We start from the raw sequence: 13,557 nt of genomic DNA, 5'->3' as shown, positions 1-13,557 counted from the left end.
CTTCTCTTATTTGTCCATCCATTTGTCATTATTAAGCATCCAATTTTCTTCCAACTATGTCTATGTTCTCCAAATTGTCATTAATAATCTCAACTTGTTGATTCAAATATTTGACTTTAATTTCATGGTATGATGGTGGTTTAAATCCATTACCATGGGAGGAAACCAACTCAAGCATCTTCTTGAACTCTTCACTCTTTACAACATCAAAAGGTTATTGTTGTAAAAAAAAATAAAGCAATTTATGTACATGCTTCCTCCCTCAAAGGCTTTTTGAAAATGACTTTGATAGAAGGTTGGTATGTTGTTGCCTTTCTCCTGAAAAGACTTGCAGTATCAACCTCTTGCTTTTCTCTTTTCTTTTTTCATACTCCTCCAAAACTCCTTCATCTTTGAACTGTGAATACTTCTTAAACAAATTTTCCTGCAACTGACCAACATTAATCTCTTAACATCTTTAGGAACATCTTTACAGGGTATAACATCCTTTGAAGTTTCTGCTAAATTGTGTTTCAATTGATAGATTCCAGTAGTAAAATTCTTATTACAATATTTGCATTTTAGATTTTTTGCACTCCCATCAATTAAAACATAATGATTTCATGCAGCATCAATCCTTGGTCCAATCTTATTTCCATTGGTTTTTGCAATTTCAGGATCAGTTGAACCACCTTCAGTAGGTTTGTTGCCACTACCTAAGCAATTTTTTCTTTAGTGGCAAAAATTAGAATCACCAAATAGAAAAGGACCAAAAACACACAGAGAAAGACCAAACTAAACACGAATCCAAATAGCATAGCCCTAAAACATTTTTTCTTCAAACACAAAAGTCTAAACACAAATCAAAATAGAGAGAAGGATTTCCCAACACTTATCAATTACCGACCAGCACTGTCACAGAAAGCAGAGAGAATGGCGTGAATGTTAGAATCAACAACGAACCCAAACACCACTATCAGTGACAACCAACGATGGTGATCTAAGCAGTGGTGATGTCCAGTGACAAAAGCATCAACGATGGCAGAGTGGGTCAACGATGTAGGCCTACCTTTGAGTAAGAGAAAAGTTGCTAAGAAGGGTCTTGCTAAATGTTTTTTGCAGTTGGAACCCTAGAAGAGGGTTTCTTTTTTAATTTTTGAACTAAATCAGCACACCCGACCTGGAAAGCCCAATCTATTGGTTTTTATTTCACTTTCAAACTTGGCCAAAAAATCAGTGTGTTCTCTATTTTCCATTGGGGGTCAGAATATTGTTCCTTCATGGTTGCGAGAAAACACATGTTTCATTGATAATCTATCGCAGCTTTGTTATTTGGCCCATGTTGGCTCGATGATGCTACCAAATTCGTAACACGTATGAGTTAACAAGTAAACACTCGTTCTTTACAACATTGGGTGTCACCATTCAACCCCTTTTCTTGTGACCTTCTGATCCACTTTAATTAGAAACTAGATGTCTACATTTAGATAAAATGACATGAAGATTTTATCTTCCTTATGAGATGTTCAACATGTTTTCCACCAAGGTTTTACAGTCCAATTCAAATATGATATTTTAAAAATTCAGGTCTTGAAGCCTCTACAGTGCATGATAAAGACCTCAAGTTTCCGCTTCAGCTGGTTTTTTGAACTCCAAACTATCATGTTGTTTTTGCTTTTTAAAATCATCCTAGATGATCTTGAATGCATATTCCAATGCCAAAGCAATATTGCTCTTTGAAAATTGCAACATCAATGTTGACCTTTATTTGTCCATTAGAAGGTTTCTACCAAATTAATAAGTTTGGTACAAATGGTGTGGATTGAGGAATGCTTGAGCTGTTTGAGAACTGACATGCTTGCTTCTACTCTTGAAAAAATTGAAGAAATAGACCAAGTGAAATATTATGGGGATTTTCAACAAATTTCCATATCTTCTCATTCCTTATGTGCTAGATAGTCCAAAGAGTAATGGAAAACATATTTTTGTTGTCATTTGGAAGCTCTTCAAGTAGATAAGCAATAGTTCATGTAGGCCTTCAACATTTTTGCATTTTTCCTCAATATGGCCCCACATACGTGATTCTAACCAAAAAAATTATTTTTAATATATATATATATATCATAAACAAAAAAATAGTAATATGTTATTTGATCATTTTACTAATAATAAATTTTTATTATTGGGTAAATCTCCTGTGAGTCTTACTCACCTAATAATAATATTAATAAATGTTAACAAGTTAATGTCATAATAATAAGTCTTGAAAATATATTACTAAAATTTCTATAAGTATAAAACTTAAAGATTAGGAAAATGTACAAAATATTGAACTGATTGAAAAATAAGGAGTGGGAATAAAATTAATTTTTAAGAAGTTATATGAACTTTCTCAAACTTTTAATTTATCCATGAAGCTATCTCAACTTGTAAATCCCAAAACACCCAAAAAAAACATTACAATAACAATGTTGGCAAGTTATATAAGGAAATTTTATATCTAATAAAGATATATAGGAATTATATAGTTTAAGATAGAAAAAGACTAAGTATATTTTCAGTAGTCCTTTAACTATACTTAGTGCTTAATTTGCTTTATCAAATGTAACTCATGAAAAAAATTATATAACTATTTCCAATGAATTCATGTTTAATGATGAGTTGTGTAGTAATCTAGACAACCATTTTTCTTACCATTATAAGAAAATACCAACATTATTTCTTCATTTGGTGTGTTAATATGTAATTATTAAAAAAAGAATATATCAACACGTATGTTACTGGTCAACACCAACATTAACAATATAAAAGAACCAAATTTGTGTCAATTCTCATTTTCAACAATGGAACCCTTTCCTGCGTAACCAACCCTCTGCATGCATCTGCGATCCCTCTTTCTTTTTCACCCCAAATCATAAAAAAATCAATTTTGCATTATTATTCATATCATGGAACTTGACATAGTACCATTTGATTCATGTTCCAAAGAGTACCAAAATCTTTATGAAGAGTGGTTCAATTATGCAGATGCAGGTTGTTCTTTGAACAATATTTCAATCTTTCATGTCTTCTATGATCATTGAAATTCATGAGATGTTACTTTTTGGTCATGTTGGTGTTTACAATTTTCTTACGCTTTGATTTGGTTATTTCATTCCAATCCTATTTTATAAAGGAAAAAGATAAATTAATATAAAATCAATAAGGTTAAATTTTGTTTTAGTGCAAGCAAAGTGGTGTTTGAAATTTTTTTAAAACCACCTTGTTTCATTCTTTATGCAATATTTTTTTTTGTGTAAAATAAATTTGTTTGTATCTATTTACTTTTTTATATAAATAATGGATTTGTTGTGCATTTGGGTGATTTCAGATGGGGATGGTCGTTTTACGGGAAATGAAGCCATCAAGTTCTTTGCCATGTCAAACTTATCTCGACAAGAACTTAAGCAGGTTTTACATTTTATTTATTTATTTGGTGCATATGAACAAGGTGTATATATTGAGAGAAATAATGCATTTGTAGATTAATGTTAAGGCATAACCATTTTAGTGAGTCTAATCATGAGTTACAAATAAAGCTTTTCTTGTTTAAATTAAAGTTATTGATTGTAACAGTTGCATCATTTATTCATTTGACATGATTCTTTCCTTGTCCAATATCTAAACACATGGTTAGTTATAAACTAATGGTCCTTATTATATTGGCTATGGGTTAATTTTGAAATATTAATTTGTCTTATGTAAAAGTTGGCTATGATACCCTTTGTCTTCATTAGATATGTTAAGGTATAAAATTAGGGGTGAATGATTTGTATAAGTTGTGTTATTTGATACTTTTTTGTAGTTTATCTTTCAAGTTACTCTTTCCTCTTAACTATCTTGTTTATTTGTTGCTCCCTTTACCAAAATAAGGTATGGGCCATTGCAGATTCAAAACGAGAAGGATATCTTGGTTTCAAAGAATTTGTCATTGCTATGCAGGTAAAAAGATAATTATTTTCTTACAAAATTACACTTTTTAAATTTTAATGTTTACTAATTTTATAAAACTTAATCCATTTGAATTATAGCTTGTTTCTTTAGGACAATGTGGATACTCAATAACACACGATTTGCTAACTAGTGATGGTAAGTTTTATACATGTCCATTTGTGTATTTATTGTTAGTTTTATATGTGTAATATCTATATCAATTGAAGATTGTGCAATTATCCTTTTGTTGTTGGTTCATGTTTATCGTATAAAAGTTACTAACATGTATTTAACATTTATTTCAGCTATGAGACATGCAAAACCACCCACAATGGATGGTTTGGATGTATTGCTTACAGTAAGTATTTCTTTCTTATGTTAATACTCTATATTCATTTAGTGAAAGGACTAATTAATACTTGACTTTGTTTGTGCAGAAGAAAAAACGTAAACAAAAAGATAAAGAATTGAGTGGTATTTATATTCATTTTATTCACTAACAACTTGAATTTCATATTACTTTTACTCGTTTTTATCTTAAATCCCAAATTAACTTATTAGTAATCATGCAGTTAGTCCTCCTCACCCATCACCGACAAGTAAATGGTTTACTGCAAAGTCAGCAAAAAAGGTAAGCATTTTGCTATTGCATTATAGACATTTTACATCAACATGATTTTAAAAAGCAAAAGAACTAGAGGGTTGGTTAAATTTTTTTATATAATTCTCAATTGTTAAAGTTTTGTAATAGCTACAAAATGCATATACATGTATAGTGGCAATATTTTGAAATGTCTTTGTTTCATTAAAATGTAGTAAACAACTTAAGGTATTGCTAATGATGTTTGTAAACAACATATGTTAACAAAACCATGAATTTTGCTAAAAAGTTGAAAACTCCACTTAAGTTGTTTACAGACATACAAGTATATATCTTTATGTTTGAAAACAACATAAGTTAAAGGTAGTTATGTTGTTGATATTAAACATAAGAGACTTGTCATATTAGCATGGAATTGTACATATCTTATTTTGGTCAATCAAATTATGTTTTCTTCTCATATTTTTCTAAGTTGTTTTATCATATTTATGTATATATGTTTTTAACTAATTATTTATATTTTTTTACCTTGTACTATTTTCTTATTGTTGTTAGGTTTTTAAAATTTGTCTAATGTGTTCATATAGTTTTTTACTTACTTTTTTCATATGTTTATAGGTTCCTGCTTCCTCAGTGACATCAATTGTCGATGGTTTAAAAAGACTTTACCTTCAAAAGTTAAAGCCCTTAGAAGTTACTTACCACTATAATGATTTCGTATCTCCTCTCTTGGTTAGTAAGTGATTTTATTTATTTGGTTTAATTGAGAAAACAAGACAAGCTACTTTATTTTTTGTTTCATTTGTTAATTCAATAATCTAATGACCATTATATATAAAGAGAAAGATATACATTTAGGTTATTTATTGATTGTTATTCCTTTCTCATTTCAGACAAATAGTGACTTTGATGCCAAACCTATGGTTTTGCTTTTGGGTCAATACTCAACTGGGAAAACAACATTTATTAAGCATATGCTTAAAAGCAGTTATCCAGGCAAGTGATTCTCCCAACCTTGATATATTTTAATTATATGAGAATGACCATCTTATGTAAGAATGAGAATGGATGAACTTAACCATTCGATTAAAATGAAAGGCTAAGATTAGAACATTTTAAATTCAAATTAAAATCTCATTTAATCATAAAATCTCTATAAGATTTACCAAACAAAAAATTAAATATCTTAAAAATTAATTTATGATGTCCTAAAATATTTCAAACCTATCATCATCTTAACTACCATTACTGCCATAACTATTTCCACCACAATTGCAATGGTCGCCACCACAACCACTACCAATGAGTGTTGTCACCATTACTGCCACCACCATGATCACCAGTAGTGGTGACCATGTTGGTGGTGATGATCACGATGTTGCTGGTAATGATTTTGAAGTAAATTAAATCTTTAAGATATTTAATCTTTTGTTTGATAAATCTTATAGAGATTTTATGATTAAATGAAATTTTAATTTGAACTTAAAATATTTTAATCTTAGTCTTTCATTTTAATCTAACGGTTGAGATCGATCATTCTCATTCTCACGTAAGATAGTCATTCTTATGTGATACGTCTTCTCTCTATATTTATGTGTGTGTGTGTATATATATATATATATATACACACACACATACATGGGGATTGTTCACACTTATTATGAAATGTATGTTATTGAATTTTTTCTAATTCTAATGAATGTCACTAGGAGCTCATATTGGACCAGAGCCAACAACTGATAGGTTTGTTGTTGTCATGGTATGTACCAAAATATTTAACTTATATTACTACTAATATCATATCAGAGTGTCACGAGTCTTTAAGGGTTTTTTTAATATTAAAGTTGTATATTTAATTTTTAGCTTCTTTTCAACATCTTTGATTAATTTATTATTAATGATAAAAGTGAGCATTTAATTTTTAAATTTTTATTTTGTAACTAGATGCATATTATTATTATTATTATTATTATTATTATTATTATTATTATTATTGTAAATGCATAACTAACATTTTTAAACAGAACTATAATTAGCTTTGTGAAATAGAAAGATTCAAAGTCACTAAGAGAAGTCAGAGAAAAAAGTTTCCTAGTCTAGATATTTAGGAATTGTAAATGTGAAAGTTTGATTAACAATATCTTTGTCTCTTAAGAACTTACTCTTGTTTAGTGAGTAAATGTATATATTGCCTCATGTTATTAGTTGGAAGAATAAAATGATATGAATTTTGTAATGTAATGCAAGCTTCATGTTAAAAGAAAAGTTAGAGAAAGATGTATTTTGAAATTATTTTTCGGAAATTCATTATAGACTTATATTTTAGTGTTTTATCTTAAATTTTTGTTAATGATGTGTCTTCTCTTAAATATAATTATGTTTGATGGATGTCACATTTTGTGATAATTTTTTCAGTTATTTCTAGTTGAAATTACTTATTGTTTATTGAGTTGATAAATAAAAATTGCAAGTTACAAATAAAATTGTTAAGCACTTTGTAATATGTGTGTCATCTTTAGTTTGTATAGTAGCATTAGTATTAAGTTTAATATGTTGAAATGATAGTTATGTAGGGAAATTAATTGTTGTGCTAGTTTTTAAGAGCTAATTATAGTTTTGTTTACATAGTCTGGACCTGATGAAAGAAGCATTCCTGGCAATACTATTGCTGTCCAAGCAGACATGCCATTTAGTGGTCTTACAACTTTTGGTACATCATTTTTGTCCAAATTTGAGTGTTCTCAAATGCCTCATCCTGTAAGCTTTTCTATACCAAATTAAACCAAAATTAAGATATATCTCTTCTGTGGCATTTGGAACTTACCTATTTTTTTATTATCAATTATCCAAAGCTATTGGAGCACATTACATTTGTTGACAGCCCTGGAGTTTTATCTGGAGAAAAGCAAAGAACACATAGACAATATGATTTTACAGGTGTAACATCTTGGTTTGCTGCTAAATGCGATTTAATACTTCTTCTATTTGATCCTCACAAACTTGATGTTAGTGATGAGTTCAAGCGTGTGATATCATCCCTACGGGGACATGATGACAAAATTCGAGTTGTCTTGAACAAAGCAGACCAAGTTGATACCCAACAAGTAAAAACATATGTTACTAATCTTCTATTTTTACTTAACAAATCTATTAAAATTTCATTAAAGATAAAAATTGACCTATATATCTGTGTGATCCAATGTTACAGCTAATGAGAATATACGGTGCATTAATGTGGTCACTTGGGAAGGTGTTGAATGTTCCTGAAGTCATGCGGGTATATATTGGGTAAGTCACTTTACATTGTGTGTGCACTCCAATGTGAATCTTTAAAAGTTTTCTTCCACATTGAGAATTGATTTCTAATTTAATTTTTATTTTATTTTAGTTTTTCCATTTCCATGTCTTGAGTTTAGCAATTTTGGCATGTCATGATGTTACATTTGTTATTTTGGTTGATTGTAGATTATTTTTCTTTTGATTTCACTTTAATTTGTACATTGTATATATTCCTGTATAAATTAACTATAGTTTCACTTTCTTCTTCTTGGTTATTATATAAGATTGTCTTATGTTTTTTTGTGATCAATTTTTTTGTAGCTCTTTCAATGACAAGACTATAAATGATTCTCTCAGTGGTCCACTTGGAAATGAACTCTTTCAAAAAGAACAAGATGACCTTCTTTCAGATTTGAAAGATATACCAAAAAAGGCCTGTGATCGTAAAGTGAGTTTTTACTTGTATATTTTATCATATATAATATATCTTTCCAAGTTAAACACAAATACTTATACTTTATTATGCATAATTCTTCATTGAGAACTATTTTGAATTTTAACATTTAAAGTTTTAATAACTATTTTGATGAAAAGATAAAGATAGGAAAGTTGTTTACTACTTGAAAGTATGGAGTACTTATGTACACAAACTTTATTTTTAATACATTTCAAAAGGGAACATTATTTTTGTTGGGGAACCAATGAGACTAAATACTGGGAAGATTTTTCACCAATGGATTACGAGCACACCACATAAGTAATCTTGACACCACACTTTAACCTTAGACCTTAAGGTTTAAGTTTATGAGTTTTATCTTCACTTATATGGTGTTCAACCTTCACATTCCCGCTTGATATGAAAATTCACTTCACACTTGTACTCCAACAATCTCTCCTTCAAGTGTAAGTCTCTTCCACATGGTAGTCTTCCCTTTGAGCGAAAGTCATTTTCATCCATGTGTATTCCATGGTGATCATTAGAGCCTACATGCTTTATATACTTGCACCGCTGCTCCACCCACGGGACACGCCGCCTCGATCACAATCAAGAAGACTTTCAATACAAGGGATCCTTAGGCCTAGGATTCACCCATCTTACTCGTTCGAGCCAGTCACCAAATTGAACCATCAGCTCTAATACTAATGGGTTATGAGCACACTAGATAAGTGAGCTTCACACCACACTTTAACTTAAGACCTTAAGACTCATGTTTATGGGTCTTATTTTCACTCATATGGTGTTCAACCTTCCCATTTATACCTAATATGAGACTTCACCTCACACTTATACTCTAATAATTTTAGGACAAAACTATCATCCTCAACATTTTCCAATGTCATCTTGTGCATAAAAGAATTGGGTAAATTATCATTTTCATTCCTAAACTTTTTGCTATTAATGATTTTGGACCCTAAGCTTTTTAACGACCGATTTATGTCCTCAAACTTTTTTCCCAATCCAATGTGCTTTTTGTATATTTAGGTCGTTAAGTGATGATGTGACATTGGTTTTATTATTATTTATTACAATTAGTTTTTAGGTGGCCAAAAATTGCCACGAATTGCTTACGTGACTTATTTGAAAGGTCCTAAATGTATTCTGGTGGCTTTTAGTCGCAAAAAATTGCTACATCCCACACTCAAATTCTAGCACAAAACTAATTATCCACAAATCCAAATTCACCCTATAACCAATGTTATGAAAATCATACCAATCAAGGTACTAGATGACGGGTCAGTGGTTGAACCGGTGAGTCACTAATTGAACAACACAATTCAATGTATAATACAATTTATAAATTATATAATAAATATAGAAAAATATAATATGTTATCTACCAATTTATTGAAAATTTGAATTAGCTTAGTGGTTGGTTTTGTTTTACCATCTCTTAGGTCATGGGTTCAACACCAATGGAAAACATTTTTCAACCTCTAAATAATAATATGAAAGTGTAACATGAGTTTTGTTTCAAATTCAACAATATAATTAAAATTCAAAAAATGAAAAGTAATAGACTAGCCTTAGGGGCTTTTGAAAAAAGGAAAGAAAGAGTAGTAGGCATGTGGATTAAGGAGTAGGTTGTGTAGCATGTCTTGAAAAGGTACAGGGGTAGGTTGTGTAGAGCATAGGTTCGTCATTTTACCGCAATTTTATCAGTTTAACAATGAGCTAACTAGTTTTTTAAAAAAGGAAAAAAGGAGTAATATGCATATGGAATAAGTAGTTTGTGTAGCGTGTCATGAAAAGGTACAAGGGTAGGCAATGTAGAGTACAAATTCATCAGTGAAAAAGTGTATTAGCATTAAAAAAATGAGTGAAATAGACAAGTTTAAGCACCAATTTTACCAGTTTAACAACGAGCTAATCGATTTTTATTGGGTCAGTTGCATTAGTGTTCCAATTTGTCAATCGGATCGACAATAGCTTCAGTTTCTGTTAACCAATTAGCAAGTGAACCTAATCGCACAAGTAGGTAAGATGAGTGTCGTATCCATAGGAACTTTGCTTGTGCTATGTAGTTTGCATGAACCAAGTTCTAAGAGAATAAATAAAAAAAAGCTTTGATTGATTTTTATAACAAAACATAGGAATTTCAAATCTAAGTAAAGACATAAAAAGATGGTACAACGTTCAAAGGGTCAAAAACATAAACACTTTGAGTGCAAGATAAGATAAGTGCAAAATTTGTGAGAATGTTGGGTGCTTGACCTACCAAATGAACTCTTGATGTAATGGTAATGATGTTCCACCAATCAATGTTATTTCATCTATTACTTTAACCAACTAATTTACTCTAACCATAATTTATGTGAAAGAACCTAAATCACTTGATTCACTCCTTATATCCCTTAGCGAGTTAAACTCAGTGATTTGATCAAGAGCAAAGGTTTATCAAAGGCTAGTCAACACCATTCCATTGCTAGATGTGAGTTAACTAGAAGCCCCTTTTTTGTTCTTAGTGAAAAGACATTTCCCAATGATCTATACACTACAACATACATGCACATGAGTGATTAAACCATAAATAAGGCAATAAGCATAGAAAGGAAGCAATAATATTGAGATAACATTAAATGGATAATATATATAGTTACATCATGGAGATTTTTATATCCAATCCCCCAACAATGGTAAAGTTAGCCTCTCATACACGTTAGAGACCTAAAATAAGAATGGGAATAAGAGAAGAAGAGACAATAGAAAAATAAAGAAGAACAAGGGCACCCAATATTTTATTTTTTCTAAACCCATTGAGTACCCAGCCCTAAGAACATTCCTCCTTTTTAAAGTTTTTTGCTCCAAAATGTTGCACTGTCTCATTAAGGCTTGTGTGCTAAGCCCAGCATGTGTGCTTAGCCTAAATCAGTGGCAGTGGAAAAATTGGCTAAGTTGTCTCAAGATTCTTGCCACTTGGCCTTCCAAAGTGTCTCATAGGCTGAGCTTGGTTTGCATGCTAAGTGCACTTCTTCATCAATCCAAAAGTTCTTCCATCCTTGTTAGTGCACCAAAACTTTACAAACCACAACTAAAACTAGTGAATTTACTAAAATTATCATCAATAAACTAAAAATATAAAAGAACACTAAATTTTAACTTATTGAGATCAAACTAAGTAACAAATGAGAAAAATTAAGAAATTTTTTGTGCAAATTCAATACAAAAACTAAGCATGCACAACAATTTTCAATTTCCTATCCAACTAGTTCGATCAAAAGGGCCGATCCAATTTTTATAACACTGCCTATAACAATTTCAAATTGAAACACAAAAATGATTATCCTTAAAGCATCGCAAAACTCTAAGTTTTGATCCTTATATATGCTCATCTTCGAGATGCACACCAAAGCATGCAAGAGCTTCAACTCCTCCAATTTCAAAAAGAGGCAACTAAGAAGACGATAACATGGAATGGTGCATAGGTCGCGGAGTGAAGCCAATGAAAGTCATTCTCAACATTGAGGTTGTGATGCAGTGACATTGTGGTTGTACATATGACAATGTCATCAGTACTAGCACTTGGCTATGATGAAGTCGCTGATGACATTGTGCGTTATGGTGCTAGGAAATGTGAAGGCCGCGGTGGTGGAGGCCATGAAGATGGGGATTATGGATTGGGCACATGATAGTGAGGAGAGCATAGTGGAGGCTACGATGAGCCCAATGGAGCAGTTAGGATGGAGGAACTGGGTGAAGTGTATGCAAAGATAAGGAAGAGTTTGTACCAGATGCATGAAAGGTTTTTAGATTAACTCAAAAAAGCATTTATGTCCAAGATCTGAATCTTTATTTCATTCGTGAGTGTTGAGGAAATCTGAGTGTGAAAATAAGAATGTTGGGAACTTGAGTTTAGTTTTTTTCTAGGGAAACGATTTTCTAGTGATTTTTAGCCGCCATAAAATGAATCTTAATAAAGTAATAATAAAACCATTGCTGCATCATCACTTAACAGCTAAAATAGACAGATAGTACTAAAAGCTATGATAGAAAAAATTTAGAGGATGTTGGTCGGTTGTCAACAAGTTTAGGAACCAAAACCATAATTAGCAAAAAGTTCAGTGATGAAAAATATAATTTACCCAAAATTTCATAAATAGAATCTTAATTATTCTTGTTTTGATTTACATCTTATAATTGCTACTATATGCTTATATTTGATCTCTTAAATTCTAATATCAATTTAATAACTAATTGTGTTTTATTTATTAAAGTTGCTTTATTTTCATAACTGAACTAATATTTGTGTGTATTATAGATCAATGAGTTTGTAAAACGAGCACGAGCTGCTAAGATACATGCTTATATTATTAGTCATCTTAAGAAGCAGATGCCTGCTATGATAGGCAAAGCTAAAGCTCAGCAAAAGCTCATTGATAATTTGGATACTGAATTTGTTAAGGTATGAATTTTACTTTATATTAGTCCAGTTTCATGCATGTGTAGCTATGATAATTCTTTAAAATTAAAAATGCTTATGTGTAACAAAAATTGCTAACAGATACAAAAGGAGTTCCATCTACCACCTGGTGACTTTCCAAATGTTGAACATTTCAAAGAGACCTTGAGTGGTTACAACATTGACAAGTTTGAGAAATTGAACAAAAAAATGATACAAACAGTGGATGACATGCTTGCTTATGATGTTCCTAACCTCTTGAAGACATTCAGAAATCCCTATGGCTAAGTTTGTAAGCAATTTACATGGAGAGGAATTGATACAAGTACTAATGTGCATGACTATGTGATCTTTATGTATTTGGGGTGCATAAATAAGATTCACCATTTTTTTTCAAAAAAAAAAATATGCAATGGCTTCACTGACATACTTGTTTAGATGAAATTTTGTAAAATGTGTACTAATATGGTTGCCTAGTGCCTTTTAATGAAAAAAGGGAAATTCAATTTGAAATACAATAAATTATACTAGAAGGGGGGAGAGTTGAATAGTGTGTTGGATAACCTTTTATAAAAAATTCAATAATGGAAGTGATTTATAAACAAAATAGTTCACAAGGACTATCGTCCAATGATGGGTAACTTCACAATTAGTAAAGGACCGTCATCCAGTGATTTATAAATAATGGTTATTAATGAAAAACTTGTGTGCAAAGATGTGTCTATAATATGCCTTAAAAATACTATGAAAAGCTAAAGGAGAGTAGTAGAAACACTCAGTTATATACTGGTTCACTCAACCTAAGTTATGTCCAATTCTCTTTTACTA

At 30.7% G+C, this 13,557-nt stretch overlaps 1 protein-coding gene across 1 annotated transcript; it reads left to right on the top strand.

Annotated features, from left to right (window-relative positions):
- Positions 1-2,838: 2,838 nt before the first annotated feature.
- On the top strand, positions 2,839-13,195 carry LOC114394775 (EH domain-containing protein 1-like). Its single transcript, XM_028356449.1, has 16 exons — positions 2,839-3,012; positions 3,350-3,429; positions 3,892-3,960; positions 4,050-4,107; positions 4,257-4,309; positions 4,389-4,425; positions 4,524-4,582; positions 5,171-5,284; positions 5,446-5,548; positions 6,262-6,311; positions 7,181-7,309; positions 7,405-7,656; positions 7,761-7,840; positions 8,153-8,279; positions 12,589-12,732; positions 12,832-13,195. Exons 1-16 carry the CDS (start codon positions 2,928-2,930, stop codon positions 13,015-13,017), a joined length of 1,626 nt encoding a protein of 541 aa, XP_028212250.1. The 5' UTR covers positions 2,839-2,927; the 3' UTR covers positions 13,018-13,195.
- The last annotated feature ends 362 nt before the right edge of the window (positions 13,196-13,557 follow it).

Source organism: Glycine soja, chromosome 18 (assembly GCF_004193775.1).
Source record: "Glycine soja cultivar W05 chromosome 18, ASM419377v2, whole genome shotgun sequence".
In the NCBI taxonomy this organism is placed as follows: Eukaryota; Viridiplantae; Streptophyta; class Magnoliopsida; order Fabales; family Fabaceae; genus Glycine; species Glycine soja.
The sequence above is the reverse complement of the archived record's forward strand: the minus strand, read 5'-3'. Positions and strand labels throughout refer to the sequence as shown.